The 20,360-nt window shown below is 32.6% G+C and overlaps 1 protein-coding gene across 1 annotated transcript in view; it reads left to right on the forward strand.

Annotated features, from left to right (window-relative positions):
- cac (calcium voltage-gated channel subunit cacophony) overlaps nucleotides 1–20,360 on the forward strand; it is a 534,146-nt gene that overhangs the window by 437,486 nt on the left and 76,300 nt on the right. Inside the window, exons 34-36 of the mRNA XM_089100885.1 lie at nucleotides 908–1,110; nucleotides 6,709–6,813; nucleotides 17,773–17,876. Coding sequence (XP_088957011.1) covers nucleotides 908–1,110; nucleotides 6,709–6,813; nucleotides 17,773–17,876 — 412 coding nt within the window. The remainder of the gene's footprint in view (nucleotides 1–907; nucleotides 1,111–6,708; nucleotides 6,814–17,772; nucleotides 17,877–20,360) is intronic.

Here is a 20,360-nt window from a genome sequence, read left to right on the forward strand (position 1 = left end):
GTATGGAAAAGAAAAAACTACAAGGTTTTGAAAGATTAGGTATCAAAAACATGAAAAAAACGAAAAAAGGATTGAAAAATATTAAAACTGGGTAACTTGTATCGATTTTTGACTTTATGGATTGAAGTTAGACCCACATATCTCCAAAATAAGAGGAATGGGGGGAGGGGTTTGAAAAAGGGTAGAGTATGAAATACTAGAATAACTGGATTTTACGATCCCTGTCTAAAAATTGAAAAAACCCTTCGGCAGGCCATAATTTTCATAAGCTAGGTACCTTGGAACGAATCTTAAGGAATACGGATTCACTGAATTCATTTATGACAAGTGCCTATATAATAAATAAGTTCAATGGTCTTTCAAGAATAAATGTGTGTTTCTGCAAACTAGAGTTTTTTTTACGTTGTAGTCCTTTACGAATTTTCAGGTCGTAATCAGTCAGTTATTTGTTGATGTTTAATCAGAAACTACAGGATGGGTGCAATATTTTTCAGATTCAGGAAAAATTCTAAATACCTTTTTAGGTAATGTTTTCTTACTAAAATAGTTTATAGATTTCTTTTCATTTGCGGCAATCCATGTCACTTGAAAAAATACTCCATAGAAAACTATAATAGAAAGAAGGGTTTAAGCAAACACCTTTTGGTGTTTAATGTGTTTAAGCGTTTTCTGGTGTTTAATTTGTTTAATATGTACATGAGTATAATATAAATGATGATAAATATGAATGATAGACGTAGGGAGTTTTACATTTTTCTGAAACGCAAGACTTGAGTACTATTTCTTATTACGTAAAATTTTCCAGCATGATTCATGCAATGCACAGGAGACTTCTTTCTCCTAATTTCTCCCCTTCCCATGAAAGTACATCAAAAACATGTTTCCTTAAACGTAAATTTAATTTTAGGGGTAAGGTTCACTATACAGAAGCATATGAAATGTTAAAAAATATGGACCCACCTCTTGGATTTGGAAATAAATGTCCATATAGATTAGCATACAAGAAGCTAATACGAATGAACATGCCTGTTGATGAAGAAGGGAAAGTTCACTTCACGACAACACTGTTTGCTTTGATCAGAGAAAACCTTAGCATTAAGATGAGACCAGGTAAGTCTTTCTTCACCTCTTCTACTTTTCTTTGGTATATATTACTCCTTTTTTCTTCTTCTATGTCCCTTGAATATAGAGATTCTTAGCATTTAGATGAAACAGAGTGTGTCCTTTGTTTTTATCTTTCTCTTATTCATTCATCCTATTATTCTGTTGTCCTGCTTTCTTTTATTATGTTTCCTCTGGTTTGGTAGAATAGTAGTGTAAAGATCAGTCCATTAAATACGTCTTTACTTCTTCCCCTTCATCGTCTCCTTTTCTTCTTTGCTTATTTCTTCTTATATTTTCTTTTGTTAGAAAGAATAGTGTCAAGAAAGGTCAGTGTGTGCATCTTTTTTTTCTCTTATTAATTTTTTCTTTTATTTATTTTTTTCTTCTTTTTTCTTTTTCTTTTTTGTCTATTGACTAAGAGAGTCTTGGCATCAAGATTAGACAAGTACATCCTTCGTTTTTTTTTCTTTTTTCTCTTTCGCGTCCTATATACCTATTGGCATAAAGGGCAGCAATGGTTGACCTCCCCGTCGGACTATCCAGAGCCAGAAACCCCATAATATTTAGGGACGATTGTATACCTCTTGTTTCATCCATAAGGGAACGATCAATAAGGATCCATTGCCTACCAATCTTCCGGAAGTCCCAAGGAGTCCAGCACCAAACTTCATAGGAAAGTCTTCCTTCCTTCATTCGAGTCATTTGACCTGAGTATAGCCACCTTCTAAGTCATGTTTCGTCAGTTATTTGAGGCTGCTTGGCGAGAATCTTGATCTGGGTGTTGGGTACTCTATCAGCTCAACATATACCAATTATTCTCCACAGGCAATTATTTTAAAATCCAAGCAACGCTTTATCCACAGCTCTAGACAGGCTCAGAATTCTCATTCAATTAATCAATATGGATATTACGTTTCTGTTGAATATGCGAAGGTTCAACTTCGGAGAATACTTGCTATATCTCCAAACACTATCTTATTGAGAGAATTTGGCACCTACACATACAACTCAAAGGATGATTCACAACTACCGTTTTTGAGTTAGTGCATTGCCTAGATGTTTGACTTTGCTGACTTCTCTGATTTATATTTCCCCCATTTTAAGACCTGCAGCTAGCACAGTGATAAAGCCATTAGACAGTGTCTTGATCTTGCTCCCATTGATCTGCAGGGTTGTTTGGGAGTCTTTTGAAGATATTTCTTCAATATTCCGATGATTATATGGGAAATTAGTATCAATATGGAGCCTTCTTTTCTCCATCTCAATCTTATTGTTGTATTTTTCTTGTTTCATTTCTTCAAGTTTCCTTTTGTTAGAGAGAATCTTTATATCAAGATAAGCCAGGTATTTCTATCTTGTTTTCTTCTTCTCTTTTGAAGAGAATAGAAAATTAAGCTTTAATTTCTTATAGAATTGGAGTTGTTATCCATATAGTACTTCACATCACCCCGTTATATTTTTCTCACTATCTTAATTTCAGTTTTTACACTACGTTATATATTCTTAATCTCACGGAGAATTTATTTTCTGTAACGTAAGGAATGCCAAGTAGACCCAAGTTTCACATAGAATTTTACGGTACATAAGCTTATACTACGCTATAGAAAGGTCAACATGGTAGCAACAAAATATAATTTTTGGGTAAGCAATTAATAAAATCTAAATAAAATTAATAATCTTTTCCTTGAAAAGAATAACGTTTTATTGCTCTTATGTTTAATTTTCTCTAAATTAATTTAAACTTAGTTAATGTAAAATTCTATGTAGAAATCGAGTCTTCTCGGTACTACCTACGTTGCAGGCGGGATTTTCTCCATAGTACTACACAACCTAACACAAATTTTTAAGTTATGCAAGTGTGAAAGGTTTCAAGGTGTAGTGTGAAAGGACCTTATGGCCCATTGTCGGCTTTGTAAAAGAATCCCCTTTAAACCTTGGAAAATGGTCAGTTTCTGAATATGAAACTGTCTTTGATTTCCATGTATCCCACATCGAAAATTCTCTAAGCATAGTGTATAGAAAAACACTAAAAAATATGTCTTTGATAATACACAAAGCAGATTTGACTTCTTTTTTATGTGGAACATTGATGTTTAAAAATTTGGCAACTTATTAAAAAAATAAACTCATATAAAACTATAGTTTAATCGAAAAATAAGTAATAGGCTTGAAAATTGATGTTTGATTACTTTTGCCAGATTGGAACAATTATTTAATAAAAAAAATAGTTACTGTGTTGACAAAAAGTCCTCATTCCTAACACCTTTTTATTTTCACACGATTAAAAAGTAGTGAGGTCTTCGTTATTACCATTGGTTCTTAAGGATAATCAAAATTTTGAATATGTTCCACTTCTTTCGAAATTAAAATCATAAGTGAAAAATCTAGAATTTAATTTTCTAGTTTCCACTTCCCTGTCAAATTCAATATGTTCCTTTTTACTCGAAATTGAAATCATAAGAAAAAATCTAGAATTAAAGTTTCTAGGTTACACTCCCCTGTAAAATTCAATATGTTCCATTTTCCTCGAAATTAAAATCATAAGTGAATAATCTAGAAAATAATGTTCTAGTTTCCACTCCCCTATAGAATTCAATATGTTTCATTTTTCTCGAAATTAAATCATAAGTGAATAATGTAGAATATAATTTTCTAGTTTCCATTCATCTGTAAAATTCAATAAATTCTATTTTCCTCGAAATTAAAATCATAAGTGAAAGATCTAGAATTTAATTTTATAGTTTCCAATCCCTTGTCAAATTCAAGATGTTCCATTTTCCTCGGAATTAAAATCATAAGTGAAAGATCTAGAATATAACTTTCTAGTTTCCACTCCCCTATAAAATTCAAAATGTTCCATTTTCCTCGAAATTAAAATAATAAGTGAATAATCTAGAATATAATTTTCTAGTTTCCACTCCCCTATAACATTCAATGTGTTCCATTTTTCTCGAAACTAAAATCATAAGTGAATAATCTAGAATGTAATTTTCTAGCTTCCATTCCCATGTAAAGTTCAATATTTTCCATTTTCATTGAAATTAAAATCGTAAGTGAAAAATCTAGAATATAATTTTCTAGTTTTCACTCCCCTATAAAATTCAATATGATCCATTTTCCTCGAAATTAAAATCATAAGTGAATAATCTACAATATGATTTTCTAGTTTCCACTCCCCAGTAAAATTCAGTGTGTTTCATTCTCCTCGAAATTAAAATCATAAGACAATAATATAGAATATAATTTTCTAGTTTCCACTTCCCGATAAAATTTAATATGTTCCATTTTCCTTGAAATTTAAATCATAAGTGACAAATCTAGAATATAATTTTCTAGTTTCCACTCCCCTTTAAAATTCACATTGGTTAACATAGCATCGTAATATAATAAGGGGTAATATATGTATCATATGTAGCCTACATGTGTAACTATAACCATTAAACCAATTTGTGACTTATGTTTGTAACCTAGCCTCCTGTCTTTAGATCCTTAAAGGAAAAAGTATTTTACCAGGAAAATCAATCTGAAAAATAAAAAATAATTTTTAATTAAAATTTAATAAGGAAAAGTGAAAGAGAAAAGTGAATAAAACTAAATAATATGGGAAAAGAGAAAAATAAAGAGGTAGAACTTCTTGACGCATTTGCTCTGGCCTCCAAAACCTGGGTTCTAAAAGGAGAAATCATAGGTTGAATGATAAAAAATGTAGATATTTGTGTGAATGTTCTAACGCAATAACGGGATAGGTGTCGGTGGTGTCAATCGATTATTGAGTCTCTTTGTCGTCAAACCTACCAAGCTCCTTGATTGTTGCTAATATTTATTTCACTTTTGTTAAAATTCAGGGATTGTTTTTAGATATATTTTTTAAGAGAATTTTCATTCTTAGTTAAAAAAAAAACAACTTATAGGCCATCATGAAACGAGCGAGGGCCAATAATCAAACAGATTGAGCCTAATTACATTTCTCCGATCATAAAAGGCTCTACTGGCATTTTTTCTTTCTTTCTCTGCCCCCCCCCCCTTTTCTTGCACACAAACACATGCAGATTAGACATACAATCCCCCGATTATTTTACTTTTTCATTCTTTATTGTCTTCTGCTACATTTTGACTTGTCCTTTCCTTTTTTGATAATTGATATGTACAGAAAACAAGTGACGTACACGGGTAACAAAGGAAAAACGCAAATACAGCAATAGCTATTTAACAGCAAAACTAAGCTCTAAATAGACGGTCAGCGGATAAAAAAGGCCAAAACTAAAGGCCGTACTTTGGGCATGCTTTTCACTCTTCTGTTGAAGCGAAAAAGTTACAAAGCGAAATAGTAATCTCGTATATCAGTAGTACGTACACAAACACGCCTTTTTTCTTTAAAAAAAATTATTTCTTACCCATTTAGTACACGATACAAGTGCAGGTGGTAAAAAATAAAAAAGAAACAACTCAAATAGCCTACACTAATAACTATTGAACAGCAAGACTAAGCACTAAACAGATGGGTCAGTGGATGAAAAAGACAAAGATTAAAGGCCATATTTTGGATACTTCTTCTACTCTGTTGTAGAAGCAAAACAGTTATATCAATAGCATGTCACCCTGATATACTTCCTTAGATTCTAGACTGAAGTCACAGCTACATAAAACCTTACAATGTCCAAATAAGCTCTCCTTAACCTTCTTAATTTCATTTGGTCTCTGCAGTATATAAAGACCTGACATAAAGTAAAATGCATGGTCACTTAATGCAGCGTGCAACCTTGTAGGATATTTTTAAAAGACAACAATGCCTTTCTATGACAAGCGAATAAAAGTTCAAATGGGTATAAGTCCTTTTACTAGACGGTGAAAACAAATACAAAAAGTCTGGATATTTCTACCACATAAACCAGTGATCGTCAACAACAGAAAAACTAAAGCATTACAATTAAAACAAACGTATTTATATAGAACAAAATAATTACTTTTGAGCCAGCAATATTTTCAGGTTCATTCACTAGATGTCTGAGAGAGTTCATTAACATGGTTCAATGAAAGTCTTGAGTTGTAAATTTTTCTTCTTTAATATTGTATCTGCCAACTTTTGTTCTTTAATAATTTTTGTTTTGGTTTTTACTTTCTAATAAAAAGACTTAACCCCAACTGAGCTTTTATTGATGCGTGCAACCTTGTCAGTGCCTTTCCACTTTAATGACTTCTTACCTGACATACACCATGCATACTTGATATAAGAAGAAACGTAATTGTTGCTAAAAGCAACTTTCGACCTAGCCACTGCCTTTCTACTCTGGTGACCACGACTAGGAACTACTTTACGCGTAATGACTAAATAAACAGAAATGAATAAAAATAAATAGAAAGGCCACTGCCTTTCTACTCTAGTGACCACGACTAGGAACTACTTTACACATCCTATTTAATTTTTATTTTTGCAATATCCTTCAACGCCTGAGCTTGAATGCACCGCAAGTAAGGTAAAATATGTATTTAATACCACTTCATAATAACAACCAAATGATCTTTTTCTCCTTTTTTATCCTCTCTCCTTGACTCTCACTGCTTTATAATACCTTTCTATATTCACATTTATATTTTTATTTCCAGCGGAAGAAATGGACGAAGCAAATCAGGAGCTTAGAAACACAATAAAGAAAATTTGGCCTTTACATGCGAAGAAAGTACTTGATTTGATAATTGTACCGGATAGTGGTATGTCTTATCAATCAGTATTAGTTTTTATTAATGTTGCTTTCAGTCAATTTCTTTTAGTTATATTTTCCTTAATTAATTCTAACAACTTATTATATTAAATAGAGAAAGACGGCTCTTTCAATACCAATCATTTTCGACTATTAAAAAGGGTAGAAGCCCTTTGAATTTTTAATTTAATAAGCCTTTTTTGAAGTTTCTACGAACACGCTTTCAATAAAAATCTTATATGCCCCCCGGGTATAAATTACAACCCTTGCCTTCAGGACTGTGGGGGATTGTCCTCCTCAAATACATAGTTTCTAGATCTTTCAACTATGTTGAACGTGCCCTCAGGGTATAAATTACAACCCTTGCTTTTAGGACTCTAGGAGAGTATCTTTTTCGATGAGACTATTTCTAGATCTTTCAACTACTTTGAACAAAATGGCTATCTCAAAATTTTGATTGGATGTGTTCGGGGAAATGGTGGACGTAAGATGGGGGTTACCTGCCCTTCAATCACTTTCAACTATTAAAAAGGGCACTAGCCCTCTGAATTTCTAATTTAATGAACCCTTTTTGAAGTTTCTACGACAACGCCTCAATAAAAAACCTTATTTGCCCCCAGGGCATAAATAACAACCCCTGCCCTGAGGAATGTGGGGGGAGTATCCTCCTCAAAGATATAATTTCCAGATCTATCAACTACGTTGAAAAAATGGCTATCTCTAAATTCTTATTGAATGAGTTTGATGAAATGGTGGGCGTGGAAGGGGTGTCAGTTACCTTCCAATCACTTTCATCTATTAAAAAGGGCAGAAGCCCTTCTAATTTCCATTCGAATGAGCCCTTTTCCAAGTTTCTACGACAACTCCTTCGATACGAAGTGCCCTTATTTAAAACCATCCAAAAAAAATAAAAATAAAAATATAAATAACACATTGTCCCAACATTGTTCTCTACTTAGGCAGCGCTATTGCTTTACCTATGACTGAAGAAAGTGGTACATAAACGGGTCTATAATTTCCTTCAGATGAATAAGCCTTTGAGCCAGACATAGTTTGGGTTTCAAAAGGGTCAATCCAAGTTTCTACGACAACTCCTTCGATACGACGTGCCCTGGTCTAAAACCAGCCAAGAAAAAAAATTATTCATTGTGCCAACATCGTTCTTTACCTAGGCAGCGCTATAGCGCTACCTATAACTGAAGAAAGTGGTACGTAAACGGGTATATAATTTCCTTCAGATGAATAAGCCTTTGAGCCAGACATAGTTTGGGTTTCATAGGAGTCATTCCAAGTTTCTACGACAATTCCTCCGATACAACTTGCCTTGGCCTAAAACCAGCCAAGAAAAAAAATTATACATTGTGCCAACATCGTTCTTTACTTAGGCAGCGCTATAGCGCTGCCTATGACTGCAGAAAGTGGTAAATAAACGGGTCTATAATTTCCTTCAGATGAATAAGCCTTTGAGTCAGACATAGTTTGGGTTTCAAAAGGGTCATTTCAAGTTTCTACGACAACTCCTTCGATACAACTTGCCTTGGCCTAAAACCAACCAAGAAAAATAAAACATTTTACAAACATCGTTCTCTACTTAAGCAGTGCTATTGCACTGCCTATGACTAAAGAAAGTGGTACGTAAACGGGTCTATAATTTCCTTCAGATGAATAAGCCTTTGAGCCAGACATAGTTTGGGTTTCATAGGAGTCATTCCAAGTTTCTACGAGAATTCCTCCGATACAACTTGCCTTGGCCTAAAACCAACCAAAAAAAAAAATACATTGTGCCAACATAGTTATCTACTTAGGCAGCGCTATTGCACTGCCTCAGACTAAAGAAAGTGGTCCATACACAGGTCTATAATTTCCTTCTGATGAATAAGCCTTTGAGTCAGACACAGTTTGGATATCTTAATGGTTTCCGCAACGCACTCCTTACAGCACCTGGTTTAAACTGTTGTCTATGAATTAAACTCAGGTGATGTACCTATGTCTATATTCATTGACCTTAGAAAGGCGTTTGGCACTGTTGACTACCAAAGGTTGATCGAACGGGAAGTCTCGGAATAAAGCGATTTTGGCTAAGATGGTTTCAGGGTTACCTTTACGATAGGTCTCTCAATGTCGTGTTGAATAATTTAGTATCATAGTCTATTACAGTGAAGTGAGGTGTACCCCAGGGCCCTGTGCTGGGGCCCTTTAATTTATCAATTTTACGTGGACATGATGCGCTTTTATCTACAGAATCTATATATTACTTCATTTACGGATATCACTGCGCTAATAGTATTTGCAAAATCAGTCAATGATTTAATAGCAAAAACTAGATATGGAGGTGTTTACGAGTTTAAGTTTGCTGTGCGTGAATGGAGAGAAGACTCACGCTCACCAATTCCCCAAAAACATTCAACCAAAGTTTAGAGATAGCATTTTGTTCAACGTTGTTGAAAGTTCTGGAAATTATGTATTTAGGGATGACAAACCCCCCAGAGCCCCCAGGGCAAAGGTTGTAAGCTATGCCTTGGGGGCATGTAAGGTTTTTATAGATAGATTTGTCGTAAAACTTCAAAAGGGGTTTATTCAGTTGGAAAATGAGAGGGCTAGTGCCCCTTTTAATAGTCGAAAGTTATTGGAGGGTAACTAACCTCCCTCTCACACCCACCATTCCTCAAAACACATCCAATTAAAATTTTCATGTAGCTATTTTGTTCAGCGTATTAGAAAGTTCTGAAAATTAGGTCTTTGGGAATGACACACCCTCCCCCAGCCCTCAGGGCAATTGTTGTAATTACAATTGTTGTAATTTATGCCCTGGGGGCATGTAAGGTTTTTATTGAAATTGTTGTCGTAGAAACTTCAAAAGGGCCTATTTGATTGGAAATGGAAAGGGCTAGTGCCATTTTTAATAGTTAAAAGTGATTGGAGAGCGACTAACGCCCCTTCACCCCCCACCATTTCCCCAAACACATCCAATCAAAGTTTTGAGATAGCTATTTTGTTTAACGTAGTTGAAAGTTCTGGAAATTAGGTCTTAGAGGATGAAAACCACCCTAATAGCCCATAGGGTAAGGGTTGTAATTTATGCCCTGGGGGCATATAAGGTGTTTATAGAAAGCGTTTTCGTTTCAAAAAGGGCTCATTCGATTGAAAATCTGAAAGTCTGGTGCTCTTTTTAATAGTCGAAAGTAATTGGAAGGCTTGACATTTTTATAGTAAAGATCGATGTATAATGTATTATTTTTTGTTTGTTGTTGTTTAGACCACGGCACTTTTTATCGAAGGAGTTGTCATGGGAACTTCGAAAAGAGCTCGTTAAATTGAAAATAGAAAGGCCTGATGCCCTTTTTAATAGTCAAAAGTTATTGGAGGGCAACTAATCCCCCTCCCATTCGCCTCTTATATTTAAAAACTAAATGTTGCCTTAAAATTAAATCAAAATGCACTCTGTTAATGGTAATTCCCAATAAGGCATCTCAGCAGTATCCCAAGAACGACTGAGGGTATTATGTTCAAACTTTCGGGCCTACTTCTGCTCTTAAGATTTAACCAAATCAAAATAGCGTAAGTGTATCCAAGCTACCAAAGAAAGTAAGCAGATTTTTTTGTGAATGGTATCAAGTTTTCCATTTCAGGTCAACTAGAAGAGGTATGAAACTAAATTAAACACTACTATTGGTGTCCAGATTTTTAAAAGGGTGTATGTTGTTAAAAATTGCTGAAAAATTTTTCTCCAGCATACAAATAGCAGGCCAAACTATAAAGTCTTAAAAAAATGAAACGATTTAAAGTATTATTTTCTTTTCACTTGAAAAGACTATGTCAGTATAAAACGAACAGAAATTAATTAAAAAAAACTGTTCTACAAAATAAGTTTTTCAAAGAAAAGTAAAGAACTCCATTAAAGAAAAAAAGAGTAAAAACGAAATTAAATAATCTACCAAGCTACCACAAATCAGCATCGATAAATAAATGAAACCCAAAACGAACAGAAATTACAATAAATAAACATAAGTTGGGCTCAAAACAACTATGCCTTCCCAAGGCCAGAACAAAATTTGCACAATGAATGTGCATTGTCAGTTTAATATACATATACTGATATTTAGTAATCAAAATGTTAATATTATTTGATTTATTAATGTTATGAAAGTAAAAACATTTAAATTTTTTCGGTAAAGTTAAAATTTTGTTCTGGCCTTGGGAAGGCATAGGGGTTAATACTTTAGGCATAGGAGATTTTACTTTAGTTTTCAGTTACCAGTGTCCTTTTCTCTAATTTTAGTTCGGATAATGCAGTTTCTGTTATTTGAGTAGAATTTTAAACAATATCAGTGGGTTTCTACCTAAACTTAGGAAATGAGTTTGTAGATCTTTGAATTCTCATAAATTGAAATTGAGCAAAGTTGTGAAGTTAAAAACAGTTTTCTTGTAATTCATTGAAGCAGAAGATCTGTTTTGTAAGGTTTCACTTTCATAACATAAAGATTTTTAAAGGTCATCAAAGGTCACCACCTTCTAGAGGGAGAAGGAGTTGAAGTAGGTACTTCAAAACACCCTCCGGTACATACTTTAACCTGTAGACCCATACACGGAAGGTTCATTTTCCTAACCTAATCCCTTTCCAAGATAGCAAAAAGTAGCTAAACTAGATTTTTACCTTTATTTTTTCTAATTCTAAGTTTAATGTGACCGTTACTTTTCTTTGAAAAACTTATTTTTGGGAAAGTTTTTTTTTAATTAATTAAATACAAGAGCAAAAACATATCTGTTTCCTTTATATTTACAACTAATTTACATCACTCTATTGCAAAATAAAGTCTATACTTACTTGGTACCGGAGTAGTAGAGGAGGCCAAGCGCTTAAAATTAAAGGTGTTGAGGTTCCACAAGTGCCAGGAAATGTTCAAAACAGTCCAAAATTCCAAATAATTTTTGTCTTATATGATACCAATTTTGGAACTGTATTACAAATAGGAAAAATCCTATGGCTTTTTCTTAGTTGGAACAGTAAGAGATGACCTGGCTACAACCTACGATTATGACATCACTGATCAATCTTTAACATGAAACTGTAATCTTATTTTAGTTACTATGGGCTGGAAGTTTGTTCTTTACTTTAATACGATTATGACGCCGTTGATCAATCTTTAACATGAATATGCAGTTTTTCTATTTTTAAATTGATTCTATTTTAAAAATGATGTGTTTTAATTACAAAACGTTTTGAACCCTATTAATTTCCTTTTCAATGAGCCATTGAAAAACCGTCTACGATGTCCCAGTGCCGAGCTATCTATGGAATAAAAAAAGGAAGAAAAGATGCTGTTTAGGCAGAATACTTTAGTAGCTGCCACTATTATTGATTTCCAAGCCAATATATTTCACTTGCTGTTCAAGCCAAGGGACAGAAACTTGCTTATATAGGGTTTCGGACAAGGCAGCTCTTTTCTTAGGAGCTATGTGTTTTTATATTTCTTAACATTGGACGTGATCGTCTCTTACTAGGTTGCTACCTACCGCTGCAAACCGGATTGCTAGCTACCGCTACAATCCGGATAATTAATGACACATTCCTTGTTTACTGTAGCTTAAAATCTCACTACTTTATGACAAAAAGATTCACTATAACGTAGTGAAGGCTTCCTTATAACATATTGCGCATATACTAAGATATTTGTATCTAAATTTGTAACTCTACTTGAATGAAATTGCACAATTGGGTTCACCCTGCTTTTGTGCATCTGGAGTCCATGCTTAAGAAAATGCTTTCGAGTTTTAACTCTGAGGTAGCCTAATATATTAAAACTGTCGAATAGCTCTATAGATAGCCTCTAACTTTCAGATGGTATAGGGCCAAACAATAGCAAAGTCGTCAAGGCAAAAGAAATGCTGAGATGTGCATTTGCTTCTTAAGGCATATACTGTCATGCAGACTAAACTGTTATTATAGACAATCGTTTTAAGATTCATTTGAGTGAGTTCGTTCTTTTGGTTCTTCATTATATTAATTACATAGGTGTATAATTAAGCACAAACAATTAGAAGAGCTGATCAATAGGTTTTCTGGGGGTGGTTGAGAGAATTGCCTGAAGTTTCAAACCTAAGGCCTCATTTAAGGCCCAAACCTTTAAATTTCCAATAAAAGTTGCTACGGAGGAAAATAGATTCTGATTTAACCTCTGACCTCCATTTTCTTAGGAAAATGGAGTGGATTAATGGATCTCTGTGTGGGAGGGGATGGATAAGGTCCATATACTGGTGGTGATACGGCACAGTCCATACTGTTTAAACTGTTATTATAGATAATTACTTTTAAGCTTCATTCGACTGATTTAATTCTTTTGAGAGGTCATAAGTTTAGTTTAAGAGGTATATAGTAAAGAAGAAACAATTAAAGAAGTGGATCAATGGATCTTTTTATGGGAGGGGATGGACACAGTCCATAGGTATGGGGATAAAGATATAGTCCATACGGTTTAAACTGTTATTATAGATAATTACTTTTAAACTTGATTTGACTGAATTCTTTTGAGAGGTCATAAATTTTTTTAAGAGGTATATAGTCGAGAAGAAACAATTAAAGGATTGGATCAATGGATCTTTCTGTGGCAGGGGATGGAAGACTCCTGAGGCTTGAAACCTCATAAAATGTATTTTTAGGCTCATACCTTCGAATTTCAAATCATAGGGGCTTCAGAATAATATGAATAGGATTTAACCTCTGACCTTACGTTATTTTGAGGAATAGTAGGGTACTAAGTGAGCAGTATGAATTCAGGGGATTTCAATGAGATCTCCCTTTTCGCAAGGATATATTTTAGCAGAAAGATTTGGGTTTCAGATTGCAAAGAGCTGGAGTTTTGAATCAATATGATTTAGGAAAACTTCTCTTTATTTTGAAAACCAGCTGTACCTAAATAAGCCCTTTGATTACAAGTTAAACTTTGGCATAAGAAAGGGTGTTGCAATCGTTCTCCTCCCGTATTTAGTATATCACTGGTCGCGGTATTCAACATTAAGATAGATTGATTAGCACTGCAAGTTTTTTCTTTTTTATAATGAAAGTGAAGACCTATATTAAAACTTAAAGGAAATAGTCAAATGATCCGGTATATACTAGGGCTGTCATCCTCCTAACCCGTTGCAATTTTCGTTAAAGTTTAATTTTCCCCCAATGGTCCAAGATTGAATGTAGGACAGTATTGGCTAAAGATAAAAATTTAATTTTCACAATGCCTCACTTTGGAATGGAATTCACTTCTCAACTATTAACTATATTTCAAAAAACATTTTTCCATTCTCATTTAAAGAATAAAAAGAAACTCGCATTGTTTAGTATTTTCATTTGTATGTTTGAATCTGCTTTGGAAAATATAATTTTTAGTCTAAATGTAATGAAAGACATCTGTTAAATAAAACACTAGCAATTATCAATTTGCTGTATTTGTTGTGCTCAAGAATGCTTTTGATTAAGCAATAGTAAAACTTTTGCTTAAAGGCTAGGAGTTGAGCAGTAGCCCTCCTTTCATATGTTGGGCATGCCCCTAGATGCTGCTGGAAGCCAGAAAGTAGCAGCCTGTAAAAATCGATGAAAATAATTTGATGAAATGAAAATTATATTAAAAATGAAAACGGCTTCAATTTCTATATTTACTTATAGGGATTACGATATACGAAATAGGGATTTTGGTTATTTAAAATATCACCAATGAGTGGATTTACCACCAAGAGTTCACTTGAAATTGTTTTAGTAACCCCTTCAAATAATAAGCTTTAGTTATGTGATAGAATAATAGTTTATGAAAATAAAATTAAGCTAGTTGAACCCTTTTAACTTGGCTCCTTAAGGATCTGTAAAATCACTTTACTACGAAGAGGTTACTTAAAATACTTTTGCTCATTACTTCAAGTATTCTCCTTTATTCATGTGACAGAAGTAGACAAATTTAAAATTAGAAAGGTGCAGCACTTTGAATGTGATTCAGTGAGGTTTTAGGGGATTATTCTACTAAGAAGAGGTTGTTTGAAGTTGTCTTGTTATTAGTTCCAGTTGTCTACTTTATTTATGCAGGCCTAATAGATATAAATAAACAGAAATTAGGCTGGTGCTGCACTTTGAATGTGATTCTGTATTTACTTTACTAAGAAGGGGTTACATGAAATGGTTTCACTCATTACTTCAAGTGCTCTCTTTTATTCATGTGTTAGAAGAAGATAAAATGGAAATTGGGCCGATAAAGCACTTTGAAAGTAGTTCAGTGAAGTTCTTTGGGGTCTTTTCCCTATTAATAGATTATTTGAAGTTGTCATTGGCTCTAGTTGTCACCTTTATTCATATGGCATATGTAACAAAAACAGTTTAGGCCTTTGCAGCGCTTTGAATGTGATTCTTTCATCTCTTTATTACGAAAAAGTTACTTGAAATGGTTCTACTTATTGCTGCAAGTAGTATCTTAATTCATGTGCCACAAGTAGATAAAAAAAATTATTCCCATGATGTACTTTGAGCTTGGCTCACTGAGTTTCAGCGAGATCGTTTTACTATGAAGAAGTTGTCTGAAGTTGTTTTCTCGTTAGTTCTAGTCGTCTGCTTTATTTATATGACAAACGTAAATAAACAAAAATGAGACCGGTACGGTACGCTGAATGTGATTCCGTCAGATTCTATGAAATCATTTTAGTACGAAGAGGTTGCTTGAAATTCTTCTACTCAGTTTCTCAAGTGGACTCTTCTATTTATATAACAAAAGTAGATAAAATTAGGCCGATACAGAACATTCAATGTTGCTTTATTAGGTTTTTTGAGACCATTTACTAAGAAGAGGTTGCTTGAAGTTGTTTTCTCATCGATTCTATGTGTCTACTTTATTTATATGATTTAAGTTGATAAAAGGATTAAGCCACTGCTGAACTCTAAATGTGGTTCCTTGAAGTTCTGTGAGATCATTGTACCAAGAAGAGGCTACTCGAAGTTGTTTTCGCACTAATTTTAGTCGTCTGTTTTATTTATATGACCGAATTAAATCAATAAATCAATCAACTTATTTATTTAAAAAACATAATCAGTTACTTAGCTTTGACTCAAAAGCATAGCTTGTGTGATAAAATGAAAATTAGGCCGATGCAGAGCTTTAAATGTGGTTCAGAAGGTTCTGTGAGGCTAATTTATTAAGAAGTGCTGGTTTGATGTTGTTTTTCACTAATTATAGTCGTCCACTTTATTTATATGACCAAAATAGGTAAAAGCAAAATTAGGCCGACGAAGAACTTTGAATTTGTTTCGGGAGCTTCTGTGAGACCCTTTTCGTGAGAAGAGGTTGCTTGAAGTTGTGTTTTCACTAATTTTAGTCGTCTAGTTTATTTATGTGACGGAAATAGATAAAAGGAAAATTAGGCGGATTCAGAACTTCGAATGTGGTTTCGGAAGATTCTGTGAGACCATTATGCTAGGAAGAGGTTTCTTAAAGTTGTTTTCCTACTAATTTTAGTGTTTTCTCACTAATTCTACTTTATTTATATGACCTAAATAGATAAAATGAAAATGAGCCCAATTCTCTGAATTTGATTCCTTGAAGTTCTGTAATAACATTTTACTAAGACCAAGTAAGTCCTACGAGTTCTGTGGACATGGTCAGTCATAAATCTTTGAAGCAATGTCTCTAGCTGCTTTCAAGTGGCTCAGAGAACTGATTGACTATATCAATTACACTTACTGTATATATATCTACCTTATTTCTGCCCTAGGATGGATGATAGACTATCATCAAGACGGGAAAATAACCATTTTTTTACAACTCTGAAAAAGTTGTGCCAGCTTTGCTTCTCAGAGAGATTATCTGTCTTGGCTTTACTCTATTTAGCTAAGGCTCTCAAGTCTTTTTATCACTTCCACCAAGTTGATAATTCAAAAATCAACAGACCAATCCAGAAATCAATTTACTAAGACTAACTTTACTTGGCCCTTTTTTGGAGGAGTCCCAAATTTTTTCTTCTATTTTTCTTATGCATAAGACCTGTCTTGGCCCAAAGAATAAAGGATATAAGTTTTGAGCCGACCAGGGAAAATTATTTGGATCTATTTGAGCCCCGTTTTTTGGAGTGACAATCTCCTCCTCCTTAAACGATTCTTTTATATTAGGTTATTGCTGTCCCATTCCCTTATGGCTTCAAGTTTGAAAAAGTGCAGAGGGTATTTTTTTTTATTTATGCCATTTTTGGGCCCTCGAACACCTTCCCTCTCCCAGAAAAAAATGTATGGCCCACACAATGATCCTTGAAAGTTTCATCTAAAAAGTGAAACAAAAGTTTGGCCTTTTTCTCGGCCGTAATTTTAAGGAGGGTTCGTACCCCCAAACTATAATTGTCATTGCATATTAGAGTTTACTTGGGTAGAGACTTATCGTTATAATTTTCAATTCCATTTTCAATATTTTGAAATGATTTTTTTTTTTTTTTGAAGGGGGTTCGCTCTCTCTTGTATTGTGCATTAGGCTCCGCTAGACCCAAGGATTTAAAGATATTACTTTGAGCCGGTCAGAAAAAAACATTTTCGTCCTTTTTAAGTCCCCTCTTTGGGGGGAGGGGGTGTCATTCTCCCAAATAATGTTTTTTTTTTACATTAGACTACCCCTTGTACCATGGAATTACAGGCTTCAGTTAAAAGCTTGAAACTTGACAGAAATAACAATTCAGAAGCAAAAATCCCTCAGAACTAAGAAATTAAAAGCTGCAATAAGAATGTAGGAAATATAAAAGAAAACCAAAGAAAGTAAATAAAATGAGAGTAAGGTACTCTATTAAGGAAAAAGAGAGCAAAAAATTAGCTGCTTTGGATGCTTCTTTGGTTTTACAAAACTGTTTTCCAACAAAACCATCTGTATTTGTTTAGAGCTCTATTTTAAATTGAAATTGAACAATGTGAGTTTATATTTATTTTCTTTTCATAGTTTTTTTAATGAGAGATTTTCTTTAGAATTATCAAATGGTAAGCTCACAGTCGGAAAAATTTATGCAGGCCTTCTCATTCTGGAAAATTGGCGAACAACTCGGTTTGGACAGATTGAGTCAACAGCACCGGTATGTATTTTTTTTATGTGACCATTATTGTAAGGGCAATAATAATTGAAAAGGAAATTTAGTACAAATAAATTAATAATATCAATAAATACTTGGATGTAGTTAAACAAAATTGAGAAGTAAATGGAGAACGCATGTGAATGGTAGCTGTTTAAACAGTGCATTGCTTCAATATGAGAAATATGAAATATATTATATTTTTAATTACTGCTACAAAAGAAAAAAAATTGGCTTGGACAACAGAAGCATTTTAATGATCATTTTAGTACTCTATATAGATATTGATTGTAAATTTATTATTCACTTATTAGGGACGCCCACGGTCAACAATAAATACATTCTATTAATGAAATGATAATCCAGACTTTATGTTTAACTAATAATTCTTGTGTTTTCTTAGTAGTGAAAAATGTATATATACTATGAAATCTTTAAAAAAAAATAATATCTTAAGAGTCTAATAAATAAATAAAATATGTATGTATAAAAGTTAATGTAAAAATTATAATATTTAAATTTTTCTTTGATACAAACAAGCAATGTTATATTAGTTTTCTTATGTTCGGCTTTTGCCATATTGAAAAACGATTTGTTAATACAATTTTTATATAGACTTCACATTCAAAAAGCTGTTTTGATAATAGGCTATTCCATTGTTGCTGTCTTTAATTATTTAAAATTAAATATAATGTTCAATACATAAATAATACATCATAGCTTTAACATCTTCAGGTTTTTTGGAATAATACCAATTAAGGAGCGCTAAAAATTGTTTTTTTTAATAAAGAAGATGTATACTTATTGCTTTTTTATAATCATCATTCACAATTTTAACAAAATAAAAAGATCTGTTAAAGACAGTCTAGCCAAAATAGTTACGCTGAACTTAAAAAAGGGTTGTTTTAACATTTTTGTTCGAACAGCGGTATGATGTAGTTTTTTATATTGTGTTAAGCAAAATGGAATTTTAATACTGATTTTTTTTTGCTAAAAATAGAATCTATGTCTGTGTGGAAAGATGTTCAATGCTTTGTTTTAGTACTTAAGAGCTTGACTCATGAGGGTTTGATTCTTAGCATGTTGTCTCACCATGGAGGGATCTTACCTTCGTCAAGAGGCATTCATTTGAAGAAAAATCAAATAATTGAAAAGAATTTTAATTATAAAAAATATAATAATTAAAATTTAATAATTAGAACTTAATAATTAAAAAAATACTAATACTAATATTACTTCACCTTAAGCCTTGTTTTAATTGGTATGATTGTGATTAACGATAATAAGAACTTTTTTGTTTTGGGCATTAACGTGAGTAAGGTGAAAATCACACTTAAAGTTAAAATAGAAACTAAAAATTCTAATTTAAAAAATTTAAATAGTTGTGTTTTCTTGTCTTATCATTAAGGTTTTCTCTTATAGGCTTAAGATCGTTTAAGCTTAGGACGCTTAAAGCACTTCTTACAGAATCCTAAATTAAACTAATTATTCTTATAGTAACAAAAAAATGCCAAGTGTGGCCAAACGTAAGATGGTGTTTATGTTTTTTCTTACCAACAGTAGAACCAGTTCAGTCCAGGGTTGCCACCCTGACCTGGAAGAATTTACTAAATTAGCCCATAAAAACTTACTTGACTGTATTTGTCTTTACTAAATGCTCAAAAAAAATTTTTGCGCGTGTGGCTATGCTACACGGTCCCCGTCACGGATCGAGTTTTAAGTTAGAAGGCTAATCAGTACGATGTTCACAATCTGTTTTCCTTTTTTCCTTTTTTCTTCTTTTTTTCTCTTTTCCTTTTTCTTTTATTTTCATAGTATGACTGAAAATTCTGGAAACCTACAAGTTCATATATATATATATATATATATATATATATATATATATATATATATATATATATATATATATATATATATATATATATATATATATATATATATATATATATATATATATATATATATATATTATATATATATATATATATATATATATATATATATATATATATATATATATATATATATATATATATATATATATATATATATATATATATATATATATGATATATATATATATATATATATATATATATATATATATATATATATATATATATATATATATATATATATATATATAATGTTAAATTTCTACTTACTTTTAGTTTCTCTCAGCAGGCTCCTTTTTCCTCAATAAAAATTTTTAAAATGATCACCTAATCAGCTTGAGTGGTTGGCTTTTGTTTTGATTCCAATAGATTCCCAATCATCACAAATCCAAGTGTCATTATAGCTTCATTTTTAGTTGGTAGGATTTGATACACAGAAAGCTGATTCTGTTGACCTTTAGACGCCGGAAGTGAATTGTCTGTTTGTAAAAATAGGTGACTTCTTGTCTGTCTCTGAGACAGACAAGCAAAATTGTAAATTGTAAAACAGACAAGCAAAAATTGTAAGTTGTCATATATTTACGAGAATTTT

This window comes from Artemia sp. Qi Xiang Cuo, chromosome 15 (genome assembly GCF_049724085.1).
Source record: "Artemia sp. Qi Xiang Cuo chromosome 15, ASM4972408v1, whole genome shotgun sequence".
NCBI classification, from domain to species: domain Eukaryota; kingdom Metazoa; phylum Arthropoda; class Branchiopoda; order Anostraca; family Artemiidae; genus Artemia; species Artemia sp. Qi Xiang Cuo.